We start from the raw sequence: 25,914 nt of genomic DNA on the forward strand, positions 1-25,914 counted from the left end.
AAGAATTTAGATTGTTCGTTGGCCAAATAGTGTTCTCTCAAATTTAAAATTGTCAACTATTTGGCTTGTCGGACTGTCAAAATTGTCGAAATAAAAAAATTAAATTAACAAAGACTTCTTTCAAAATTGTTACAAATGCAGTGTAAAAATTAGCCTTTATAATCCTTGAATTGATTGAAATTAACTTGTGTAAACAAAGTAACTCATTTTAGTCAATTCAATATGTCATTATTTCGTAAACCGAGGAAGATCCAGCGACGCGTGTTCTGTGCCGATGATGATGAGGAAGATGGTGAGCCCGAAGCTCCACCTCCGCCGGTCATCAGCCAAGAGAAGGAGGTTAAAGAGAAGAAATCAGTTAAAACAACTGCCCTACTTAGTTTTGCAGATGAAGGTAAAACAATAGAAAGTAGTTGTTAAAATATTGGTACCAAATTTGTTATTGGCTGAATGGTTAATTTAATAACGATTGAAAGCAAAATAATATAACAATCACCGAAATAATTTAGTAAATTTGTACTCAGCCTTATTTAGATATTACATTAATACAGATTTTGGTAATTGCTTTCATGAAAAACATCAATCGACGTTTCAGGCTAAGAATGTGTAAACAAAACCATTTAATAAAGTGAAGCATCATGCATAAATACAAAGTGAGCATAAATTTTTCAAGTATTTGCCTGCTTGAATTATAAATAAATATTTATGAAAACAAAATTTCTCATACATCATTTTCACTCATGGTAAAGAGTTTGTGTTTATACTATAACATTAGTATAGTAAATAATGTACCACAGACACTCTTGTTGTAAATTTGAGAGATTGAAATTAATTTAAATGTATTATTTTTTGATTGAAAATATTATCTGAAACGATAAACTGTTCTTCAAAATGAAACTGTTTCCTCCTCCTCCTTCAATCGGTCGCTCATTGCTGAGCATCGCGATGCGCCTGTTGTGACCTTTTTTTGTAATTTGTAGGCCACTTATGTTGGCACAGTGAAGTGTGTGACACAGTTTTGTGTCTAGATGCTTGGACACTTGGTCACTCCATCTTTTTTGGCTCCATCCTCTGGACTGGAAACTGTTTATAAAATGTATGAACATAAAATATAAAAATAAATCTAAACTGTATAATTTGTCTACATAAACAGAAGAAGAAGAATGTGAAGTCTTCAAAGTGAAGAAGTCCTCGCAGAGTAAGAGAATTTCCAAAAGGAGAGACAAGGAGAAAAAACGTCCGTTTGATGGTGATAATAACAGATATGACAATAATGGGCATGAGGTGAGGTGTTGTGAAGGTGATGATGATTTTCATTTATCCATTGGAAGTATTAAAACTGAACTACTAAAAAAGACCTTCACAATTGGCTTAATAGTGGAATTTAGAGAGCAAGAGATCTTTTTTCTTATTGCAGTGGGTATTTTGCACTCAAACTCTAATCTTGAAATTTTACTTTCACTGCGTCCACATATATTTGGCTTAATGTTTGATTAGTTCATACTGATCAGACTCAATATTGGCTTAAAGCAGGTATTTGAGAAATTGCACTTTTATTGGCAAATACTCATTATAATATATTTCATGATATAGTGATGTTCCTAATTGTTGTTATCATAACAATGTTTGGTTCTAACAATGACAAACCTGTATTATATTGCAATTACTTGCAGGCTTTTTTACTTTTGACACTGATGACATCTTAGAAAATAATATTCTCGTGAATCGAGAAATGTTCTCTTACACTCTGACTGTTATTACTGAAAAATTTGATATGAATTGCTAGGCTTTTTAAGCTTTGGTTGATTGTCATTAATTGAACAGATGTAATTGATTTGTAAGATATGACAAATATTTTACTGCATCATTGTTCTAATTCTGTCTAAATGTTACTCCGCTAGATGTCCTTGATGTAAGAATAAAACTATGTAGAAAAGCAAACCTGTAAAATTTTGAATCTATAACTGCCAGTGGAGACTAAGCTGGACAACATTGTTATGTACAAAAGTAACCTCCAGTCCAAATACTTGGGCACCCATTTTTACTACTTAATTAACAATTCTACATCATGTCTCAGGAAGTTTCATGTTATCTAGGTTTCAGTTACTAAACACCAGATATATAATAAATATGTAAACACCATAATCAGGGACTAATAAAATACTAATGCTATAAAATAAATCTAGGACACCAACGACAATGGTGTAATACCTATGGAGGTGGATGAACAGAAGCCTAAAAAGAAGAAAATAACACTAGAAGGACTGATACTATCGGGCAGAGAGGCTCTGGCTGCTGATGGAGCCGGAGATATCTCTGATGATGATGAGCCTGATGAAGGGGGCAAGTTCCCTCAGTACCGCCCTGAGTCGGTGAGGGCTGCACTGGCGGTCGCGGCCGGCGACATACCCGACGCCGCGCTCATCCACGCCGCTAGAAAGACGCGACAGCAGGTATGAGAGGTGAGGGACTAGTGGACGCCGCCCTCCTGATATTGGTTGTCTTTAATGTCTGTTAAGTGTTATTGACGACGATGGGATAAAATTTGAGGAAAAAGTGTCGAAGGTTTTTATTAATTTTGACATTCTGAAGTCACTATCATGGTTCTGCTGAAATAGATGAATGTAATTGAAATACATCAGTTTGATAGTTTATGCGTGCTCTATGATGCATTTGTAGGTCTGTTAAAAATCGGAGTGTTTTAATGTTTGAATTTCTTGATTGACTGAAATCACACACTATTGAAATTGGATATTCAAGTTCCACATTATTAAATTTAAACCACAACTTTATATATGGGAAAGTTCTCAGTGGGTCATGTACCTGATCCGGTGGTAGATTCTGCGAAGCACTGCTCTTGCGAGGGTTCGTGTTAGCAACGTCGTCAGGGTTGAGCCCCGTGAGCTCACCTACTTGTTAGATTACGCTCACAGCATCGCAAGGCTACCAGCATAGATAATAAAAAATAAAAATAAAACAATTTGAAGTTTTTCACCTCAAAATTTTAGGATACAAGTTATTTCTTTAATACTTAATTAAATTATAATCATATAAATATGTCTTTTATTAGTGTTTAATAAAAACATTTTCGGCCAATTACCTTTACCAATTATCTTTAATGACTCAATATAATCATTCCAAATTTCGTCTATGTTGATCTCTGGGGTCAATAGTGGTTGGTCTCTTCAGGTAATTTCATGGGTCCATGTCAAATACAAATCTAATTGTTGTCTAAATAATTAAGTCATCAAGTTTCATGTGTTATTGAAGTTCGTTAAGAAAACCAGTAGAGATGCATTCTTCTAGTTATATTGTTTCTTCTTGATGAGCACTTGCTTTTGCATGTTCATGTTAATCTGAATCATTATTATGATTCAAATTTTCAATTGTCTGTCTGATGTGGAATTGTCAAAAGATGGGACCGATCCAAATTCTTATCAGAATCGGCTCCAAAGAGAAGCAGAAAGCCAAAGAATTGTTATTCAGCTATTAGTAAATTGTACTTTATTAAAATTTTCATGAAACTTCCAGGTGATTCAATGAATGTTCTATTATATATTCTTCTTATATGTTCTGTATAACGTTTGACATATATTTCTGTGCAGTGATGGGTGAGACGAACATTAGTATTAAAGCTTAAAAAAAACAATCAATAATACATACTTCAATCACTAATATATGCTCCCGAGTGTATCAGCACCCAACTATCGATACTAATACTAATTAATTTTCTGATCATTTAAAATACAAACTCCAGTATAGTGATTATAGTGTTAATACAAGTTTTTTTTTTTTTAAATATATTATTGGTCTATTGAGTATATTTAAAAAATTCCTGTCGTTTCGTCTCTTGCCATATGCTGCACCAGTACCTACAGAGACTAGAACATGATGCCGTTGATTACAGGCTCGCGAGCTAGGTGGTGATTACGTTCCGCTGAAGCCGGAAGCTGGCCCTGGGTCCAGACTGGTCAGAGACGATGACGGGTCCGGTGATGACGAGGAAGAAGGTAGGATAGCTGTCAGAGGCCTTGAACTGCCCAGCGATAGACCACAACGTGAGTATCAAACATTAGATGGGATTTGTATTCATTGTCATTTTTATATCGGCAGCTATATAATATTATGATCCTATTCATTGAGTTAGGGGAGCTTTCAAGTTTTTTATAAAAACACAGCTAGAAATCCATACTATCATACAAATGTCCTAAATGTAAAAGTGAGATTTTAACGGTCTCGCTTCTAGACCATTTAATACCATACAATTTTAAAGGATACATACATATATTTTTTAAGTTATACTTCTTTAGGCGCGTTATGAAAAATTGATGAGAGTGAAATTTTACGATGCGCGCGCACCGTGATACAAATTTAACAGAATGAAGTTGCCCACTAAATCGCTCATTACAATACGACCGACGTCACTCGGCGAGTGTGAATATAGCCGCAGGTGAACTTTCCGAACCGTACCGAGAATTACCGAATTTATACGATGTCAAGAAAAGGGATGTCCAATATGCATGTTTGAGGATGTTGTTTAATCGATTTTTTTTTCAAATTGATTAAAATTTAAATAAAAAAAAGAAATAAATTTAATAAAAAGAAAGCATAACTTCTTACGCGCGTACATAAGTACACGCACCCTTTTTTTCTGTAATAATAAGGCGACCAAAACTAAGTGTTAAAGTTTGTTCATATTATAAATAAACTAGATCGTATTATGAATAATACTTTTTGACAGTGATCTTAGAACGGGCTTACAAAGGTCTGATATTTTTTTATGAATGAGTCCGTAACAATACCATGCTTCGTTGGTTTCATAGATTTGTACTCCGTTAATCGTCAATGGAACGCATAATACCCATTCGAATAGGTATTTGCGTTCCATTGACGATTTACCTAATTTAAAGAAAAAGGTCTTTCTTTATCTGATCTTGAACGAAACTCTGTCTGCAAAGATAAATTTTAGATGTTCACACTAACGGGGTTGCTAAGTAAAGTTTTAAATAGATTGCGTTTCCACATCGAAAAGCAGGCGCGTTCTGGTTTAATGTTGTATATGTCAAAGAAGTCAAGGGCATTTCTATACGGTCTTTTGGATTGAATTTACCGAAAAGATTACAGGTCTCTTTACACAAACAATACCTATGTCTTCAAACATAACATCATTTTCATACTAAACTTTGACATTAATATGGAATACCAGAAAGATATTGTACTCCAAACAAATTTTAGTATTTCATTTAGCTTCAAATTGTATAATAATGACATGACCCACCCCCTCCACCCAGGTGGGACAGCGGCCGCGACTCCTGAGGAAGAATTGAATAGTGACGTCGAAGAGTGGGAGGAGCAACAACTACAAAAAGCAAGACCTGTTATTGCCGACATCACAGGTACAAAACAATTTCATTGAAGAATCTATTTCGATGATATAACACATGTCGTCTCTTCGTATTAAAAGTGTACAATTTCCATAAATATTCGAAATTGAGTTAAAATGCGGAATCATTTGGTATCACCAGTATTTTTCTTATAAATACTGTCAAAAGAGCGTAGTTTGGTTTTAGTGTTTTTTTTATTTTTTATTTTACCTATATTTTGATTACTACTAACAAAATTATTACATAATTTTATCTTACTTTAAAAGACAGATAATGTATCTAGTAAAAAATAATGTTACAAAGATGATTAATATTAAAAATATGACATGTTAAACGTTTAAAACACTCCTGTAAAATTAGTAAGTTTTGAGATTATACAGTTTTAATGCGAGAAGACGATGTGTCCTTTGTACACGTTACTTTCAGTCTGCGCGTATACTCACGGCATATCCAAATGATTTCAAAGATATATTTAGTGTAGATTTGCAGAAATCGGATTCTGTTGTTATTAAATATATATATTTTTTTCAGGCGATAATACAGAAGTGAACCCATTCGCGGTGCCTCTTCCGGTGGCGAGCACGAAGACGCCCCTCCGCCCGCTGCTGGTGGACTCGGAGCGAGCCCCGGCCTCCGCGCAGGACCTGGTCGACGCGCTACGCAACCGGTAACCCGGCCTCGTAATTAGCTTATTGTTCAGGTTGCCTGCCGAGTATCGCGTCATGTCGTCTCGCCTGGGCGTATTGTGTAAAGTCTACTATTCTGCCTATTTCATTCGGTTTGCACTTAATGTCGTATACTTTTTTTAAAAAATAATTATCTTATTTCTAGTCCTTTGAGCCAATTTGTCATTTGGTGTAATGATCTACAATGAAATGGAGTGTAATGAAATTAAGTCTATAGTCGCGACAATACGACGAATTTAATTGAAATAAAATTGTGTTAAATGAAATAGCTTCCCAGTAAAATTGTGGAGATACTTTAACACTCGAATGGAAATTACGTTATAACTTGAAAATCCATGTCTCGTGTTTTTGTTTCATTTGCTCACATTTGTACACTTTTACAGCTATCAAACTCAGACTTGAAGAAATAATTAATAAAATAAAATTGTTAATATATTTCCAATCCTCGTGTATCTGCTACAAGTTAAAGTGCAAGTTGTGATCAATACGATGTTACAGGATGGAGGAGCTGCGGGGCGAGCGTGCGGAGGCGCAGTGCCGGCGGGCGGCGGGCGCGGGGCGGCTGGCGGGCGCGGTGCGGGCGCGGGACACGCGGGCCGCCCGCCGCGCCGCCCTGGACACGGCGTACCGGCGCGCGCAGGCCGCCCGGGGCTACCTCACCGACCTCATCGAGTGTCTCGACGAGAAGGTGCCGACCGCTTCTAAATACCTTCTAGGGCAGCGGTTGGGGAACCAGGGTAAATTACCCCAAATGGGGTAAAATGAAATTTTGGGGAGTAAAAATGAAACTTTTGAGAGTAAAAAGTATATATTGAAGTGAAACTTCTTTAGAACCATTAATTTTTTTGTTATTGTTTTCTTTTCAAAATTATCATGGGGGCTATAATATGAAAGATGCAAAAAATAAGCGATTTCGTTTTTTTTGGTTTTTCACCTTTGGGTAATATCAACTTACACAAAAATATTTTGGAGTAATAATTAAAAAAGTTCCCCGACAGCTGTTCGAGACTGTATGTATGACTCTATGACTCGAGAAATCAATCGAATTTTTAATACGCTTTTTTATTAACTTCAAACATATGTATGTTTGTAACGGAATTTTTGAACATGATTTTGACCCCCTTCAAAACGTCGGATTAACTCGAAATTTGTTATATTTATTAAGGACTGATGACAATCCAATATTTAAAAAAAAAATTGTAAACATTGAAATTCAACTAAAAAATTAATAATAAATATAAGTTTAAAAAAAACGAACAAAATCCGCCTTATAGAAAATCCAACTTGTTAAAATTTATTTTCTATTTTTTAGTTGGATTTTCTATAAAAGCGTATTTTGTTAGTTTTTTTAGACTATTATTTATTATTTAAAAAACTATATAATTTAAAACGGGGTCGTGGCGTTGTTTGCTTATATAAACAGATGCCGAAGCTAGAAGCACTAGAAGCGAGAGCGCTGGCGATGCACAAGAGAAGATGCGATTTCCTGGTGGAGAGGAGACGCGCGGACGTCCGCGACCAGGCGCAGGACGTGCTGGCCATGGCCGGTCAGTAGCTCCCCACTCGCCTGCAGGGGGACCGCGGGGGGCGCTCGTCGCAATACCCACGCGTGTGATTCCATTACAATGCCATAGCGGTCTATAAGTTAACAACAGAACGCACCCATAGATACAGCCCACTGAGTATGTAGCAGGATCTTCTGAAACAGTCGCAGTCCGATCGGTGATAGATAAGGTTCTCTCTTGGTGATAGATAGGGCTAGTGCTAGCAAATTATCTCAGATGGCCGCTGGGCCGGAAAGTTCTTGAGTGGCGACCGTGTAACGGATAACGTAGCGTGGTTAGGCCTCTCACAAGATGTACTGACGGCCTATTGATGTTCGCGGGAATTCGCTGGATGCAGTCAGCGCGGGACTGGTCGTTGTGGCGAGGCTTGGAGGAGGCTTATGTCCAGTAGTGAACGTAAGCCTCCCCCAATTCCAGCGAATAGGGGAAAAATCCATGTCCGTACACAATGTGTCGCTGCCGCACCAATTGAAAGGAACTCTGCTAGATTCAACGGTTCTACATAAGGCAACTAACTACCTGGACGTAATCTGTATCGTACATTGACAGGCTGTCAACCTGCGTTACGACGTAACTCATCATCGGGTCGCGTTCTCATATTTAATGTATTCACATGACAACGAGATCGTAATTGTATGCTTGCTGCTGGCAGCTCGTCCCGGATCAGTCAAACCTGTTGATTCCGAAGAGAAGATACGCAGAGCAGCAGAACGCGAGGGTAGGAGACGAGCTCGACGCCTCAAGAGAGAGGCCACTGCTGCCGCAGCAGGCGCTCACGTCAGGCACAGGGACGGCGACTCTAGCGATGATGAACTGCCTCCGCATGAGCTACACCACTATACGCAGGAGAGAGGTAGGAGAAATATTATTATTTTTTCGTGATGAAGAAAATATTTGATACTTATCTACTTGCTAATTTTTTTTTGTTTTTTTTTTTTGTTTTTTGTTTTGTTTTTATTGCCTTTGTAGACAGCTGAGCGTACGGCCCACCTGATGGTAAGTGGTTACCGTCGCCCATGGACTTAAGCAATGCCAGGAGCAGAGCCAAGTCGCTGCCTACCGTTAAGTACTCTCCATAAGCCTCGTTTGAAGAAGGACATGTCATAGCGCTCGGGAAACACCGTGGAGGGGAGCTCATTCCAAAGCCTGATGGTACGTGGCAAAAATGATCTCTGGAAGTGCACTGCGGATGATCGCAGTGGCTCCAGGTAGTATGGATGAACTCTACTCCGGTGGCGGGCGGTGCGATGGTAAAAACGAGATGGAGGTATCATCTCAAACAATTCCTCAGAGCACTCCCCGTGGAACATACGGTACAAAATACAGAGGGAATCGAAGTCCCTCCGCAGATCCAGAGGTTTCAAACGATCTGTGAGAATGGGATTATCGACAATCCGAACGGCTCTCTTCTGTATGGAGTCAAATGGAAGAAGCTGATATCCGGGAGCCCCGGCCCAGAGATGGGAGCAGTACTCCACGCGAGGCCGGATTTGTGCTTTATAAAGCAAAAGTCTTTGTCTAGGTGTGAAGTACCGCTTCGTTCTGTTGAGGACTCCCAGCATTTTGGACGCCAACTTGGCTTTGCCTTCCAAATGAATCCGAAATTGGACTTCGCTCGAAATGTCGACCCCAAGTATCCCGATACTCTCGGAAGGGTGCAGGGATACTCCTTGGAATTGCGGTGTTATGACAAAGGGGTTGAATTGATTCAAGTTCAATTCACCCCATTCGGATACTCGCCCCAGAGAGTTCTCCACTTCAGACACAAGTTTTGATCGTCTCTCTTGCACCACGCTCCGAGAGAGACTCTGATGGCCGATATATCGCGCATCCCCCGTGCTGTCATCCAATGCATGCCAATGCATGCCATCAATAGACAGCATGTCATTGATATACAGGATGAAAAGCGTGGGAGAGAGCACCGAACCTTGTGGAACGCCAGCGTTAATGGTCATGGTATCAGAACAGTCACCGTCTACAACGACCGTGATGCTCCGCCCATCCAAAAAGCTAACGATCCACTTGCAAAGACCCTCGGGGATTCCGTAAGATGGTAACTTCGATAGAAGTGCCCTATGCCAGACCCTGTCGAAGGCCTTCGCGATATCAATGCTCACAGCAAGAGCCTCGCTCTTGCTCTCCAAGGCTTCAGCCCACCTGTGAGTAAGGTATACAAGAAGAACGCCAGCTGAGCGACCGTGACGGAAACCGTACTGTCGGTCACTGATCAGCTGGCGATCCTCCAGATACTTCAGGAGTTGTATATTTATTATTCGCTCCATCACCTTGGAAAGCAAGGAAGTTATCGCGATAGGCCTGTAGCTCGATGGGTCCGACCGGTTACCCTTCTTGGGGATAGGGTGGACGTGGGCGGTCTTCCATGAAGACGGAACCCTGTTAGCGCAATAAGAGAGGCGATACAATCGCGTTAGCGCAGGTGTCAGCTCAGGGGCGCACGTTTTCAGAACCACTGCAGGGATGCCGTCTGGCCCACTCGACTTAAGGACGTCCAGGAGACGAAGCTCCCGCCTGACTGCACACTACGTGAAGCAGATCTCAGGCAGGGAGCTATCACACCGGGGGATGTTCAGTAGTGTGGCACCCCCGTCGTCCACAGTCGAGTTCGAGGCGAAGACTTTGACCAGAAAGTCAGCCTTCTCTTTCGCACTATGGGCCAGACTGTCATCGGACTTGCGCAGTGGTGGGAGACTAGACCAGCAAAAGTTTCCTTCTGCAGCTTTGGCGAGCGACCAAAAAGCACCGCTCCCAGAGGGATAGCTCTTTAGTCGCTCGCCAAATCTAGTAACGTGCTCGGACTTCGCCTTGGCAATAACCTTCTTGTAAGACCTGGAAGCGGCGTTATATTTCCACCTTTCCTCTGAGGTGTTAGGATCCTGACGTCTCCTGGCATTATCCCATGCCACGTATGCGGACCACTTGAGGTCTGCAGCATTCCTGCTGGCATTGTTATACCAGGGTCTGCTGCGACCCCCAACGGGCACCTCAGAGGAGGGAATAAACAATTCCATCCCCTGGAGCACCACATCTTTAAGAAGGTCCGCACAGACGTCAGGATTAGCAGAGGAAAAGCAGAACCGTCCCCATGGGTAGGATGCGTAAAATTCACGCAATCCATCCCAACCTGCTGACATATACCGCCAAACTCTTCAATACCCGGTCGTCGTCCGACGACCAGGACGAGAGAGCGGTACAACAGCACGGATAACGCAGTGATCAGACGATCCAAGATGACCATCTTTAGCCTTGAACGATGTAAAGTATTCGAAAGGTCGAATGCAAATAGGAATTCACAATTCGGAAGATGTTTTTTTACCCACTTTAGTTCATGTTTTACTGCAACAAAAAGGGTTTTTGTATTTATTTTTATTGTTTATACATAACAGCCGCAATTCGCGCTGAGTCAGCACAGCTATTCTCGGACGCGCTGTCAGCGTGGCGCGGCGTGCGCGGCGTGTGCAGGCGGCTGGCGAGGTGGCGCGCCGCCGACCCCGCGCTGTACTGTGACGCGTACGTCGCGGACTCCCTGCCGCGACTGTTGGCGCCCTACGTGCGACACGAGGTAACTAGACCGCGGGGGGCGCGCCCGACCCCGCGCTGTACTGTGACGCGTACGTCGCGGACTCCCTGCCGCGACTGTTGGCGCCCTACGTGCGACACGAGGTAACTAGACCGCGGGGGGCGCGCCCGACCCCGCGCTGTACTGTGACGCGTACGTCGCGGACTCCCTGCCGCGACTGTTGGCGCCCTACGTGCGACACGAGGTAACTAGACCGCGGGGGGCGCGCCCGACCCCGCGCTGTACTGTGACGCGTACGTCGCGGACTCCCTGCCGCGACTGTTGGCGCCCTACGTGCGACACGAGGTAACTAGACCGCGGGGGGCGCGCCCGACCCCGCGCTGTACTGTGACGCGTACGTCGCGGACTCCCTGCCGCGACTGTTGGCGCCCTACGTGCGACACGAGGTAACTAGACCGCGGGGGGCGCGCCCGACCCCGCGCTGTACTGTGACGCGTACGTCGCGGACTCCCTGCCGCGACTGTTGGCGCCCTACGTGCGACACGAGGTAACTAGACCGCGGGGGGCGCGCCCGACCCCGCGCTGTACTGTGACGCGTACGTCGCGGACTCCCTGCCGCGACTGTTGGCGCCCTACGTGCGACACGAGGTAACTAGACCGCGGGGGGCGCGCCCGACCCCGCGCTGTACTGTGACGCGTACGTCGCGGACTCCCTGCCGCGACTGTTGGCGCCCTACGTGCGACACGAGGTAACTAGACCGCGGGGGGCGCGCCCGACCCCGCGCTGTACTGTGACGCGTACGTCGCGGATTCCCTGCCGCGACTGTTGGCGCCCTACGTGCGACACGAGGTAACTAGACCGCGGGGGGCGCGCCCGACCCCGCGCTGTACTGTGACGCGTACGTCGCGGACTCCCTGCCGCGACTGTTGGCGCCCTACGTGCGACACGAGGTAACTAGACCGCGGGGGGCGCGCCCGACCCCGCGCTGTACTGTGACGCGTACGTCGCGGACTCCCTGCCGCGACTGTTGGCGCCCTACGTGCGACACGAGGTAACTAGACCGCGGGGGGCGCGCCCGACCCCGCGCTGTACTGTGACGCGTACGTCGCGGACTCCCTGCCGCGACTGTTGGCGCCCTACGTGCGACACGAGGTAACTAGACCGCGGGGGGCGCGCCCGACCCCGCGCTGTTCTGTGACGCGTACGTCGCGGACTCCCTGCCGCGACTGTTGGCGCCCTACGTGCGACACGAGGTAACTAGACCGCGGGGGGCGCGCCCGACCCCGCGCTGTACTGTGACGCGTACGTCGCGGACTCCCTGCCGCGACTGTTGGCGCCCTACGTGCGACACGAGGTAACTAGACCGCGGGGGGCGCGCCCGACCCCGCGCTGTACTGTGACGCGTACGTCGCGGACTCCCTGCCGCGACTGTTGGCGCCCTACGTGCGACACGAGGTAACTAGACCGCGGGGGGCGCGCCCGACCCCGCGCTGTACTGTGACGCGTACGTCGCGGACTCCCTGCCGCGACTGTTGGCGCCCTACGTGCGACACGAGGTAACTAGACCGCGGGGGGCGCGCCCGACCCCGCGCTGTACTGTGACGCGTACGTCGCGGACTCCCTGCCGCGACTGTTGGCGCCCTACGTGCGACACGAGGTAACTAGACCGCGGGGGGCGCGCCCGACCCCGCGCTGTACTGTGACGCGTACGTCGCGGACTCCCTGCCGCGACTGTTGGCGCCCTACGTGCGACACGAGGTAACTAGACCGCGGGGGGCGCGCCCGACCCCGCGCTGTACTGTGACGCGTACGTCGCGGACTCCCTGCCGCGACTGTTGGCGCCCTACGTGCGACACGAGGTAACTAGACCGCGGGGGGCGCGCCCGACCCCGCGCTGTACTGTGACGCGTACGTCGCGGACTCCCTGCCGCGACTGTTGGCGCCCTACGTGCGACACGAGGTAACTAGACCGCGGGGGGCGCGCCCGACCCCGCGCTGTACTGTGACGCGTACGTCGCGGACTCCCTGCCGCGACTGTTGGCGCCCTACGTGCGACACGAGGTAACTAGACCGCGGGGGGCGCGCCCGACCCCGCGCTGTACTGTGACGCGTACGTCGCGGACTCCCTGCCGCGACTGTTGGCGCCCTACGTGCGACACGAGGTAACTAGACCGCGGGGGGCGCGCCCGACCCCGCGCTGTACTGTGACGCGTACGTCGCGGACTCCCTGCCGCGACTGTTGGCGCCCTACGTGCGACACGAGGTAACTAGACCGCGGGGGGCGCGCCCGACCCCGCGCTGTACTGTGACGCGTACGTCGCGGACTCCCTGCCGCGACTGTTGGCGCCCTACGTGCGACACGAGGTAACTAGACCGCGGGGGGCGCGCCCGACCCCGCGCTGTACTGTGACGCGTACGTCGCGGACTCCCTGCCGCGACTGTTGGCGCCCTACGTGCGACACGAGGTAACTAGACCGCGGGGGGCGCGCCCGACCCCGCGCTGTACTGTGACGCGTACGTCGCGGACTCCCTGCCGCGACTGTTGGCGCCCTACGTGCGACACGAGGTAACTAGACCGCGGGGGGCGCGCCCGACCCCGCGCTGTACTGTGACGCGTACGTCGCGGATTCCCTGCCGCGACTGTTGGCGCCCTACGTGCGACACGAGGTAACTAGACCGCGGGGGGCGCGCCCGACCCCGCGCTGTACTGTGACGCGTACGTCGCGGACTCCCTGCCGCGACTGTTGGCGCCCTACGTGCGACACGAGGTAACTAGACCGCGGGGGGCGCGCCCGACCCCGCGCTGTACTGTGACGCGTACGTCGCGGACTCCCTGCCGCGACTGTTGGCGCCCTACGTGCGACACGAGGTAACTAGACCGCGGGGGGCGCGCCCGACCCCGCGCTGTACTGTGACGCGTACGTCGCGGACTCCCTGCCGCGACTGTTGGCGCCCTACGTGCGACACGAGGTAACTAGACCGCGGGGGGCGCGCCCGACCCCGCGCTGTTCTGTGACGCGTACGTCGCGGACTCCCTGCCGCGACTGTTGGCGCCCTACGTGCGACACGAGGTAACTAGACCGCGGGGGGCGCTCCCGACCCCGCGCTGTACTGTGACGCGTACGTCGCGGACTCCCTGCCGCGACTGTTGGCGCCCTACGTGCGACACGAGGTAACTAGACCGCGGGGGGCGCGCCCGACCCCGCGCTGTACTGTGACGCGTACGTCGCGGACTCCCTGCCGCGACTGTTGGCGCCCTACGTGCGACACGAGGTAACTAGACCGCGGGGGGCGCGCCCGACCCCGCGCTGTACTGTGACGCGTACGTCGCGGACTCCCTGCCGCGACTGTTGGCGCCCTACGTGCGACACGAGGTAACTAGACCGCGGGGGGCGCGCCCGACCCCGCGCTGTACTGTGACGCGTACGTCGCGGACTCCCTGCCGCGACTGTTGGCGCCCTACGTGCGACACGAGGTAACTAGACCGCGGGGGGCGCGCCCGACCCCGCGCTGTACTGTGACGCGTACGTCGCGGACTCCCTGCCGCGACTGTTGGCGCCCTACGTGCGACACGAGGTAACTAGACCGCGGGGGGCGCGCCCGACCCCGCGCTGTACTGTGACGCGTACGTCGCGGACTCCCTGCCGCAACTGTTGGCGCCCTACGTGCGACACGAGGTAACTAGACCGCGGGGGGCGCGCCCGACCCCGCGCTGTACTGTGACGCGTACGTCGCGGACTCCCTGCCGCGACTGTTGGCGCCCTACGTGCGACACGAGGTAACTAGACCGCGGGGGGCGCGCCCGACCCCGCGCTGTACTGTGACGCGTACGTCGCGGACTCCCTGCCGCGACTGTTGGCGCCCTACGTGCGACACGAGGTAACTAGACCGCGGGGGGCGCGCCCGACCCCGCGCTGTACTGTGACGCGTACGTCGCGGACTCCCTGCCGCGACTGTTGGCGCCCTACGTGCGACACGAGGTAACTAGACCGCGGGGGGCGCGCCCGACCCCGCGCTGTACTGTGACGCGTACGTCGCGGACTCCCTGCCGCAACTGTTGGCGCCCTACGTGCGACACGAGGTAACTAGACCGCGGGGGGCGCGCCCGACCCCGCGCTGTACTGTGACGCGTACGTCGCGGACTCCCTGCCGCGACTGTTGGCGCCCTACGTGCGACACGAGGTAACTAGACCGCGGGGGGCGCGCCCGACCCCGCGCTGATTTGTGACCTTGACCGCGTTTTCATGCAATAATCTAGCACAGATTATTAATTAATATTATATTTTGTTACAGATGATATTATGGAATCCTCTGGCTGACGAAGATAACGAAGACTATGAGAGAATGGATTGGTACAAGTGAGCAATTATTACAATAATAATTCGTTATTCAATCCTATCCTATTGGTGCTGGCTGACAAGGCCGTCCACCATTATTATGTATTAATTTAGTAAATAATTTATACGAACTCCTGTTCAGTAAGATACTTTGATTGAAAGAGCGACTGTAACCGCAATCAGTTGTTATACCTGTCTTGTTCATCAGATGCTTGATGATGTATGGCGTTCGTAACGAGAAGACGTCAAGCGATTCTTCAGATTCTGATATGGAGCACGACGGTCACACTGTGGTCACGGAGAGCTCCGTGCGAGACGACATCGACCTCATGCTTGTACCCACTATTGTCGGGAGGGTGGTCATACCTAAACTCACAGGTAAGATTAGTTCAAGTTTTTTGTTGGAAAGTGGAATGAAGAGTAAGTGATTGTTTTTTTATTTCCATCCGTGTTGTAATGTCCGCATATTCACGATCGACATCCGCGGTGAAAGAATAGCATCGTGTTATAAAAATCAAACCCGCAAAATTATAATTTGCGTAATTACTGGTGGTAGGACCTCTTGTGAGTCCGCGCGGGTAGGTACCACCACCCCGCCTATTTCTGCCGTGAAGCAGTAATGCGTTTCGGTTTGAAGGGCGGGGCAGCCGTTGTAACTATACTGAGACCTTAGAACTCATATCTGAAGGTGGGTGGCGCATTTAGGTTGTAGATGTCTATGGGTTTCGGTAACCTGGTGGGTGGGCTGTGAGCTCGTCCACCCATTTAAACAAATAAATAAAAAAATAAAAAGGTGGATAGGGTCATTGACTTCGTGATGTCTGTGGACTACAATAAGTTCTTAACAGTTGAAGCTCTGTGGCTACTTGACAAATACGTTACACAAAAAACAACCCCCAACACACCATGACGTTGTAACTATACTGAGACCTTAGAACTCATATCTCAAGGTACGTGGCGGTATTTACGCTGTAGATGTCTATGGGCTCTGGTAACCACTTAACATCAGGTGGGCTGTGAGCTCGTCGTCTAAGCAATAATAATATAAAACTAACGTTTGATGGATTACAATTGAGCACGTGTTGTCGTTGTGCAGAGCTGGTGGAGCAGGCGTGGGACCCGATGTGCGTGCGCGCGTGCGTGCGGCTGCGTGCGCTAGTGTACCGCGCCGCCGCCGTGCCCCGCGCCCGCCCCGCGCTGGCCCGCCTGGCCACGGCGCTGCACGCCGCGCTGCACTCTGCGCTCAACGCCGACGTGTTCCTGCCTGCGCTGCCGCCTGCGTCAGTACCCTACTGTTGTAGCATACCCGATCCCACGGACAGAATGGAAAGCAGTCGACGTCGCCCCAAACACGTCATTTCGGATCCTCCCGATCCACTAACGGTGCTTTTAGGTATCTCAAGCACCGATCACCGTTCTCGTCGAATCCATGCGCTCCGCTTGCGACAAAGGACTCTACGAGTAAATTAACCCTCAGACACAGCCCACTGAGTTTCTCGCCGGATCTTCTCAGTGGGTCGCGTTTTTGATCTGGTGGCGAAACACGTTTCTTGCTAGGGTTCGTGTTAGCAACGTCATCAGGTTTGAGCCCCGTGAGCTCACCTACTAGTTAAGGCTACGCTGATATAGCCTCTCAAGGCTCTCAGCTTAGGTAGAAAAAGAAAACTTGTAGAAACACAATTAATACACAGATGATATGAATTTCGGATGTTGTTGGTATAATAATCGGCACGAGTCTTGAGCTCTGACCTTGATATCCGTTTGGCGCAGAAGTCCGTTTTTGAGTCTGTTTGGGGGAATTATATATTACTAGTGGTCACCCTGGTAGTCGAAATACGACTAAAATTAATTGAAATTATAAGTTTGAACATTATTATAGTTTTATTATCAAAGACAATACTTCTATAGTCATAGATTTCGCCAAGACTGCACTATAAACAAATAATATTAAAGATAAACGATATTAATCTATTCTCAATTTGACCACAGACCATAAGCAATAAGAAAAGTTTGACAATAAACAAATAGTATGCATGCATGTGTGTGTCAAATACATACTACATGTGTAATGTCGTTTTTTTAAGATTTAAATTATTTAAGCATAATTTAAAAAAAAATCAACATTATGCACTCTTTCTGTATATTCTTTATAAGTGTGGGAAATTTCATACTCCCAGGTCCGCGCATTTTCATAAAAAGGGGTACAAAGTTTTTGCTCCACGTATTAATATATAGATATACAGTCCGCGCGCTAGCTCCAGGGAACCGGTGGCTGAGGAAATCGCTCATACCCCGCACTCTCCCAGTACTAGTGTCGACCTTAACGCGGGAGTGCGCTTACTGACTCGTTGTTTTTAACTTTTCGATAGCAGTGTTATTTACGTGTGTTTTCTACTATAATTAGTACTTACACTTATAAGTCTTTTTGTTTGCACAAATAGCTATTTATTTTGATGAAAAAGGAATGGCGAGCACTAGCATAATAAACATGTCTTAGCATTAGAGGAACATTACTGGCAAAAGGATGGATTTTGTCGAATCATTTCTTATTGAAGTACGCGAGGAGAGTGACAATAGTACATCAAATTCTTCAAGTACTGATTAATATGATTGCCACAGTAATTAATTAGATTTTACGTTCATTTTTTTCAATAAGTATCAGTTCATTAAATTAAATTCATACGTGATCGATTGTTTTGTATTTATTTTTTATTTGAAGTACATAAATACCCTCATTATAGAACTATTTTATAATTTACACTCGCACGGAGGCTTAAGATGTGTTAGTATCGATGGCGCAATATCGACTAAGTACAACACTAGCTCATTACGTCACCATTAATTAACGTTCCTCGGAGCTCGCGCGCGGACTGTACGTATGCGCATGTCATATTTTAGCGTTTTTTTTTTTCGTTTTATCGACTTTGAAATCGTAGTGATATTATTGAAGCTTTTGGTTAATGATATGAGCGCGCGTGTCTGCAGGGTGCTCGAGGGAGGCGGCGGCGGGTTCTGGCGGCGCTGCGTGGGCGCGGGCGTGCGGCTGCTGCGCGGCGCGCTGGCGCTGGTGGCGCCGCCCGCACTGCTGCGGGCCGACGCGCTCGTGCTGCAACTCGTCGGTACGCTTCCAGACAGATTCATATCGACGCTTGAAAGACAAACGTGACTAAGCGACAATGCGTGAACTTTACACTAGACTAATTTAAAGTTGAAATACCTGAAAAAATTCTATTTTAACGAATCTAGCTGTAGGATTGAAATGATTTTAATAGACCTAGAAATATATTTTTTTTGCGCATCGAATATGGTTATTGTCCATAATTTATGTATAGAGCAGTTATTGTCGCTTAGTCACGTTTGTCTTTCAAGCGTCGATATGTCAAAATCGATTCCCACACTTTATTGACCGGGTACTTTTTGGCGGGAACGAGCCGAGTAAAGTTGTGTGATTTGTTTTATTTTATCTATTTAGTGTTTCTTCGGGTTTAAATGTGCAATAAGCGGTGGTTTATTAACTGTTTAATATCTGTGAAAGTGCAGAAATATGGGAAAATGAAACAAAGCCGCTGAACGTAACTCTTCGGGATCCTCCAAAAATTCCACTGAAAAAATCTTAGTAAATGACCACCATTTTACTGAGATTATATTTCATGTCATATCATCTCATCTCATTTCATTTAATTTCATCCGAGTTGAATCTTAATTTCATTTCACTCCATAATATCATTTTTCATAAAAATATGAATATAAATTAAAATAAGACATGACTTAAAGGTCTTAGTAACCAGGTCATAAAATCCCTTAAAAAAAGTTATTGACCGGTCATCGTTCTCGTCGAACCCGTCGCTTGCGACGAACGGCTTGGCGAGTAAACTAACCCACAGATACATCCCGTTGATGAGTTTCTCGCCGAATCTTCTCAGTGTGTCGCGTTTCTGATGCAGTGGTCGATTCTGCGAAGCACGGCTCTTGCTAGGGTTCGTGTTAGCAACAACTTCAGGTTTGAGCCCCGTGAGCTTACCTACTCGCTCGGTTACGCTGACGTAGCTCAAGGCTATCAGCTTAGGTAGAAAAAAAAAACGTACCAGTATGAAGGAAAAGTGTGCTTAGTGCGAATTTTTAACGTTCTCGATAGCGTAAAAGTTAACTCAAGTTTGTATGGAGTTGAAATGTTTGCCTAAGTTTGCCGCTAGGTGCGCTGTTCCAACTGCATACAAAATTGAGTTAACTTTGACGCAATCGAGAACGTTAAAAAACTTGCACTAAGCACACTGTACTTTAGGAATGGTTCCACCGATTTATTGTCAAGACAAAGTTTGTGTCATATAATGATTTTAATATAAAATTTCTCGTGATCATACGTGAGCAGCCATTAATGACGTCACTGTCATGCGTTCAATAAAATGTTGCACATTATCTCCCTCGTAATTCTAATGTAGATTTCCAACATACCAAACATTTTCTGTTTGAATTTTCTGACCCGTGCATGACGGCTGCGAAAAAGCACCAAATTCTGAACTGTTAATGACTTGGTTCATAACATGACGTGTTGCGACTATCCTACATTTCGAGACAGCAAAGTGTTGTTTGACAGAGCGGCTGAGCTTCGCGGCGGGCGCGGCGGCGGGCCCGCAGGCGGCCTGGGCGGCCAGCGTGCTCGCGGGGGCGCTGCCGCGGGGGGAGCTGCGCCCCCACGCGCTCCGCCCCCTGCGCCGTCTGGCCACCACCGCGATGGCCGCCCTGCAACCAGACAACCCGCTTCACATGTCAGTTCTAACAATTTCTTACTTACTAAGAGCCACTGACATATATTTTATTTATTTTTTCATTTGCTCAAAAATTCGTAAACGTTCAGTTGAAGTAATGAGGTATGCTTACCGTCGGCTAGCGATATCGGGGTACCGGTTCCCCGCGGCGTACTTCAGACACAATATGGAGGGCTTAATTTCAAAGTTGTCGGACAAAAAATTGTTGAAGCACACACATTGGAGGGTGATGATGGCATTCACTCCCAAATATCTCTAGAGCTAAAATAGTTAAGATTCAAATCCGTAAATTAGTCACTCTCTATATGCAACTGAAGAAGTAGTGGGTTTTCCAAACACGCGGAAGAACCGATAACTGTTAGAACACAAGAGATGTAAAGTAGAAACTGTGAGGTACTGTCAGTGATTACTAGTGCTCACAAACATCACAACGTGAATTCTGCCGCCCCCTTTGAGACATGAGGTCGAAGTCTGAACTTATGACTACTTCGCGGCAGAAATAGCCAGGACCTAGGAAAGCTGATCGTGTCCACCACAAATATAACCTAGTAGTAGTGGAGCACAGCAAAAGACACTCAGTGCCCGTTTATAATATTATTATGTAGTATATTAAAATGGAAGCTAAATTTTTATAATTATTTATAGGAAAGCGTTAGAACAAGTACGAGCGATCTTATCAGAAGCGGAAGAGACGGAAAATAAAATCGAAGACGCGCAGAAACAAACGAAGCACAACTCTCGAATGTGATCCCCGCCGGGGGGGCGCGCACTGGTGTCCTTCCACTGAGGGGGACGTGCGGGCCCCGCCCACCCACGCGTGACGCTCGGATGCACGTGACGCCGGCAACACAAGACGCATCTTCCGATTTTAAGTCCATAAAACAGTTCAAATTGACTTGACAATGAAAGAACTCGCTCACGTATTTTTTCTACTCTTACCTTAATGATACGTTATAGTGGACCGCCCGGTCTATAGACCTCCAGTATACTAGAGGCGTTGCATCTCACTCTATCCATACTGTCTAATACTTCGCATCTCTATATTTATAATAAAAATCATTACAGCCCACACTGTAATAATTTTTTCCTTACATACATGGATTTGCATTTTTGTTTATAATTTTCTGAATGCGTACCTAGACATTCTTTGAGTAGCGTGAACGACCATTGCGATGATCGAAGTTCGACATAATTATTGACTTCTCTTTAAATGTAATATTATCTCTGTGTTTAATGGAATATAACAAAATTTGGAATTAAAATTAGAAGTAAAAAAAATATATATTCCCAAAAAGGTTTATAGACAACATTAAAAATTGATTCGAATAACCTTAAAAACTTGGCATTAACATTGTCAATGCCTGTAAGATGCTTGTCTCAATGGAACATAGAAAAAAAAATCAGAAGTTTCAAAATTTTATGTAATAATTATGTCACTGTAAAATAATCATTGTTGTCGTCCATTTAACGGTCAATAGAATAGACAGACAATGAATTAAATTTTTATAATCATTTTAGAAATTATATTTTACACTAAAAAATTGTTTCGTTTCTAGTAATTAAGTGGAATAAGAAGTATATGTAAAATGACATGAATATTGCATTGTTTATGAAGTTAAGTGATGTTTAGTTTCGATCAATATTTGTAAACTAAACTTGGAGACAAGGAAACTTGGACACGAATGAGTGTGCATGGATGGGCGACACGGTCATGACTAATTTAATTATTAAATTAATTTTGATATGAGCTCCCCTCCACGGTGTTTCCCGAGCGCTATGACATATCCTTCTTCAAACGAGGCTTGTGGAGAGTACTCAACGGTAGGCAGCGGCTTGGCTCTGCCCCTTGCATTTCTGAAGTCCATGGGCGACGGTAACTACTCACCATCAGGTAGGCCGTATGCTTGTCTGCATACAAAGGCAATTAAAAAAATATTGTATAACTTACAAAATTCTGTAACATAGTTAATTCAACTTTCATAATACACTTTAATATGTTCAGTTTGTTTTATTAAGTTTACTTTTATCGTTTTATTGGTCTATATAATATGAGACATTACGTTCCCGTACTGCAGTGGCATTGGTCACAATTTGAATACACTAAATGCTCTTTATTCGCGGGATGTATGTATCATCATCATCATCAGCCTTTATCTGCCCACTGCTGGACATAGGCCTTCCCCAATGCTTTCCACATAATGCGGTCCTCCGCCTTCCGCATTCCCGCCGTTCAGGTGGGGGAGGAAAGTCCTCGAATGGAGGCCACGGATGGGTACAAGGAGCATGGGGCGTCCTCCAACCAGGTGGACTGACGACTATGTATGTATGTTCCGTCAATATTCCGGCGAATACAGAGACGGTGAATATGGAATGGTAAGTTACATATGAGTAGTATAATTCCGATATCAGCTAACTCCAGACGCAACACATTTTTCAGTAAAAGCAAAAAAGTGTATCTAATATCTCCGAGGACCTTTTTAATTGAATTGTAATTAATCCACTAGTGAATGTAATTCTAATTTGTTTAAAACCCTGATATATGTATTTTTATGAGTAAAAAAAAAAACATAAACACTTACATATATAGTTAAGTAATTTAAAAATAAATTTGGCGGGCTATTGGTAACTTTAACTAACTTTTTTCCTTCAATTTGTTTTTTCCATAAATCCGGTTGGCTTATTTTTTTTCTTCCTTTATTAGGACATGCTTTTTCAACTTTTTTAGTCAGTTCTTCCATTATTTTAATTAAAAAATGCAAATTACGGACAATAATAATAATACAGTTCTGCATTATAACGCCATATTGAAATCTTCGGAATAGAGCGTCGTGATTGGTCGAAACAGATGTAGCGGGTTTTGGAAATAATTTTCAAAAGAGCTGGCGGATTTTGGAACAAATTCGAAAGTTTGATGTCAAATTTAGTTGGAAGTTGGCGATTTTAGGTATAAAACGAACAAAATGACATACGAGAAATTTCATAGACTATCCAGAAACATACATAGCTTAATTATTTATTTTAAGAGAGTTAAGGGTATATTAAGGGATAGGGGATACGTTTTAGGTGACAATATAAAAACATACTTAAGCATATGTGTAATAAGGTCTATTTCACTTTTTTATTAGGTCATTTCATGATGCGTTTACTTACAAAGGATATTTGGATGGAATCCTTTTTATCAATGTGTATGTACCGATTTAATTCTCGAATAAAGAAATCTTTAGCCGCAGCGAAACTTTTCAATGAAAACGCGAATGAAGAAGTTTTCACTGTATTGTTGTGACTGCATACTTAATTCTGTAATTTTTTATAAAAAATATTACAGTATTTTTTTCACAAAAATAAATCAGTATATTAAGTTCTGTCTTCATCATTTGTCTTCACGATGAGAGGAGGAACCCAGGCGTTACGCAATAAAATGATAAAAGCGTAATATTAATGTAATGTTGCTCTGATATGGGAGATGGGAGTTATAATGATGTCTGCGAAGCGCGAGGACCGGAGAGAGTTAACCTTTTGACTGTCATATCGGTCACCGGTGACCTGCGCGGCGCACTGAAGTAATTACGTCTATTTCTGTTACTAAGCGCCTGTATTGCCTAACTTTGCCTTCTTGTGTTTGTTAATGTATGTTTTAGTCTTTTAGATTGACTCAGAATAGATTCATTTTCAGTATCTTCGGATTATTCTTTCCCAGAGTCTACGAGATATTCCGGCGCCTTAGCAAGAAGATCGTAGGGAGAAATCGACGTAATTACTTTAGTGCGCCGCGTAGGGCACCGGTTGTACATGAAAGTCAACGTGTACATATTAAAAAAAAATATTATTCCAATTTATGTACCAGTTGTATTCTTTGGAGTAAAAACTAATAAAGTAGAATTTCCTAGAAATGTTTTTCGTTTTTTTTTTTGCTGTCGAAAATGCGTCTTCGTATAGCTGAAACCTTCAGTGGCGTAGCTAGGTAACCAAGGGCCCTGGGGCAAATTAAAAAATGGGGCGCCACTGCTATGTAAACTGATTAGGTTTATCAAATAAAAATATGAAATATACAAATACTTTAAAAATCCTAAGCTACTTAAGCTCTTTTTTGTGCACTGCAGGGCAGGTAATAAAAATATTAAACAATAACAACATAACAGGTTGGGAAAAAAGCATTTTCGTATTATGGTATGTATGAACTTGCAATAAAATCTCTTTGGCTATATTTAAGGTGGGGGGCGCATCTACGTTGTAGATGTCCATGGGCTCCAGTAACCACTTAACACCAGGTGGGCTGTGAGCCACTCTCCTAAGCAATGACACCTAAAAAGGTCGGGCGATGAAAAAAAAACACCAATACAAATCAAATGAATGTCTATTTGTTTGGTTTTATCAGAACACTCAGTTCGCAGACACCAGGTTTATTAAAACATTAACAAAATGATTTTATTTCTTTTCTTCTTAATTTTCTTAGTTTAAAATTCGCTCCGTTATTACACCATAAATATTACCATATCACAATAAGTATTAACATTTGAAAATTAAAATATAGCCAAGCCATTTTTATTTAAAAGAAAATTACTGGTTATTTATCGTTAGCTTAATGTTAAAAGATAAAAATTACTAACTAATCAGATTAACAGGTACAGTAATCGGCACGAGTCGTGAGCTCTGACCTTGACTTTTTTTTTTCATTGCCCTTGTAGGCAGACTAGCATACGGGCCACCTGATGGTGAGTGGTTACCGTCGCCCATGGACTTCAGCAATGCCAGGGGCAGAGCCAAGCCGCTGCTTACCAACATGACATGCGCAGAAGTGCATTTTTGGGTCTGTTTGGGGGCACGAGGCAAGAAGGGGTTGGCGCCGGCCATATCGATTACGTGACTGGATCATCCTGTGTCGCGTCACAAGTCATCAGCTGTGATTGGTTCCCTGTGTTGTGCACGCGTATCACTGCAGCAAACTACACTTTCGTGCAATTTTATTAATCACACATTTTTTATCAATCTCATTTAATTCTTTCAGGCGCCAACTTCTTATGAATAATGTACTGTATAAATGTACATTTACATATTATTCAAACGGTTTCCCTGGTACCAGAGAAATAAATGAAACCGTCTAAAATCTATAGCTTAATAATATAAATTCGTTTTATATTTTCTTATTTTATATTATATCTTCCATATCCGTCACCGCACGGGAAAAGGAAATTAGCGGTAAAAACTCGACAACATTCTACAAAAAAAAGGTATGAATTGATAAGTTAATTTTTTGAAAGTAGGTTAAAAATTGGGATATATCTGACTAAGAACAGCAATTCATTTTTATATATATAGATTACTAATACATGTTTTAATCCCAATTTGAACGAAGTTAATTTAATTATAAAAAAGGTAATAAATACATGAGTGAACCATTTATTTTTAACCTAAGTGTACGATGCGGAGACGTCCGCTTTTTTAACAGGAGCTCACAACTGGTGCCTCCTACTATAAACAACTTGAATAATTATAAATTACATGAGTTTTATAGGCACTTTTCGATTCCACCACATTGCGATTTATAATTCTTTTTACAACTATTGCTGAAAATCACTCGAGTTATAATCGATCGAACAATATCGATTTTTATGATAATGCAGTAAATCGGTTGATTAT

At 45.0% G+C, this 25,914-nt stretch overlaps 1 protein-coding gene across 1 annotated transcript; it reads left to right on the forward strand.

Moving 5' to 3' along the window:
* The first annotated feature begins 15 nt into the window (after positions 1 to 15).
* On the forward strand, positions 16 to 22,276 carry LOC101745121 (PAX3- and PAX7-binding protein 1). The gene is made up of 16 exons (XM_038015949.2): positions 16 to 394; positions 1,154 to 1,284; positions 2,187 to 2,453; positions 3,908 to 4,058; positions 5,292 to 5,396; positions 5,916 to 6,051; positions 6,569 to 6,758; positions 7,494 to 7,617; positions 8,288 to 8,488; positions 11,040 to 11,215; positions 15,468 to 15,532; positions 15,720 to 15,889; positions 16,608 to 16,791; positions 18,497 to 18,630; positions 20,106 to 20,277; positions 20,923 to 22,276. Exons 1-16 carry the CDS (start codon positions 223 to 225, stop codon positions 21,023 to 21,025), a joined length of 2,481 nt encoding a protein of 826 aa, XP_037871877.1. The 5' UTR covers positions 16 to 222; the 3' UTR covers positions 21,026 to 22,276.
* Positions 22,277 to 25,914: the final 3,638 nt, after the last annotated feature.

This window comes from Bombyx mori, chromosome 15 (genome assembly GCF_030269925.1).
Source record: "Bombyx mori chromosome 15, ASM3026992v2".
In the NCBI taxonomy this organism is placed as follows: domain Eukaryota; kingdom Metazoa; phylum Arthropoda; class Insecta; order Lepidoptera; family Bombycidae; genus Bombyx; species Bombyx mori.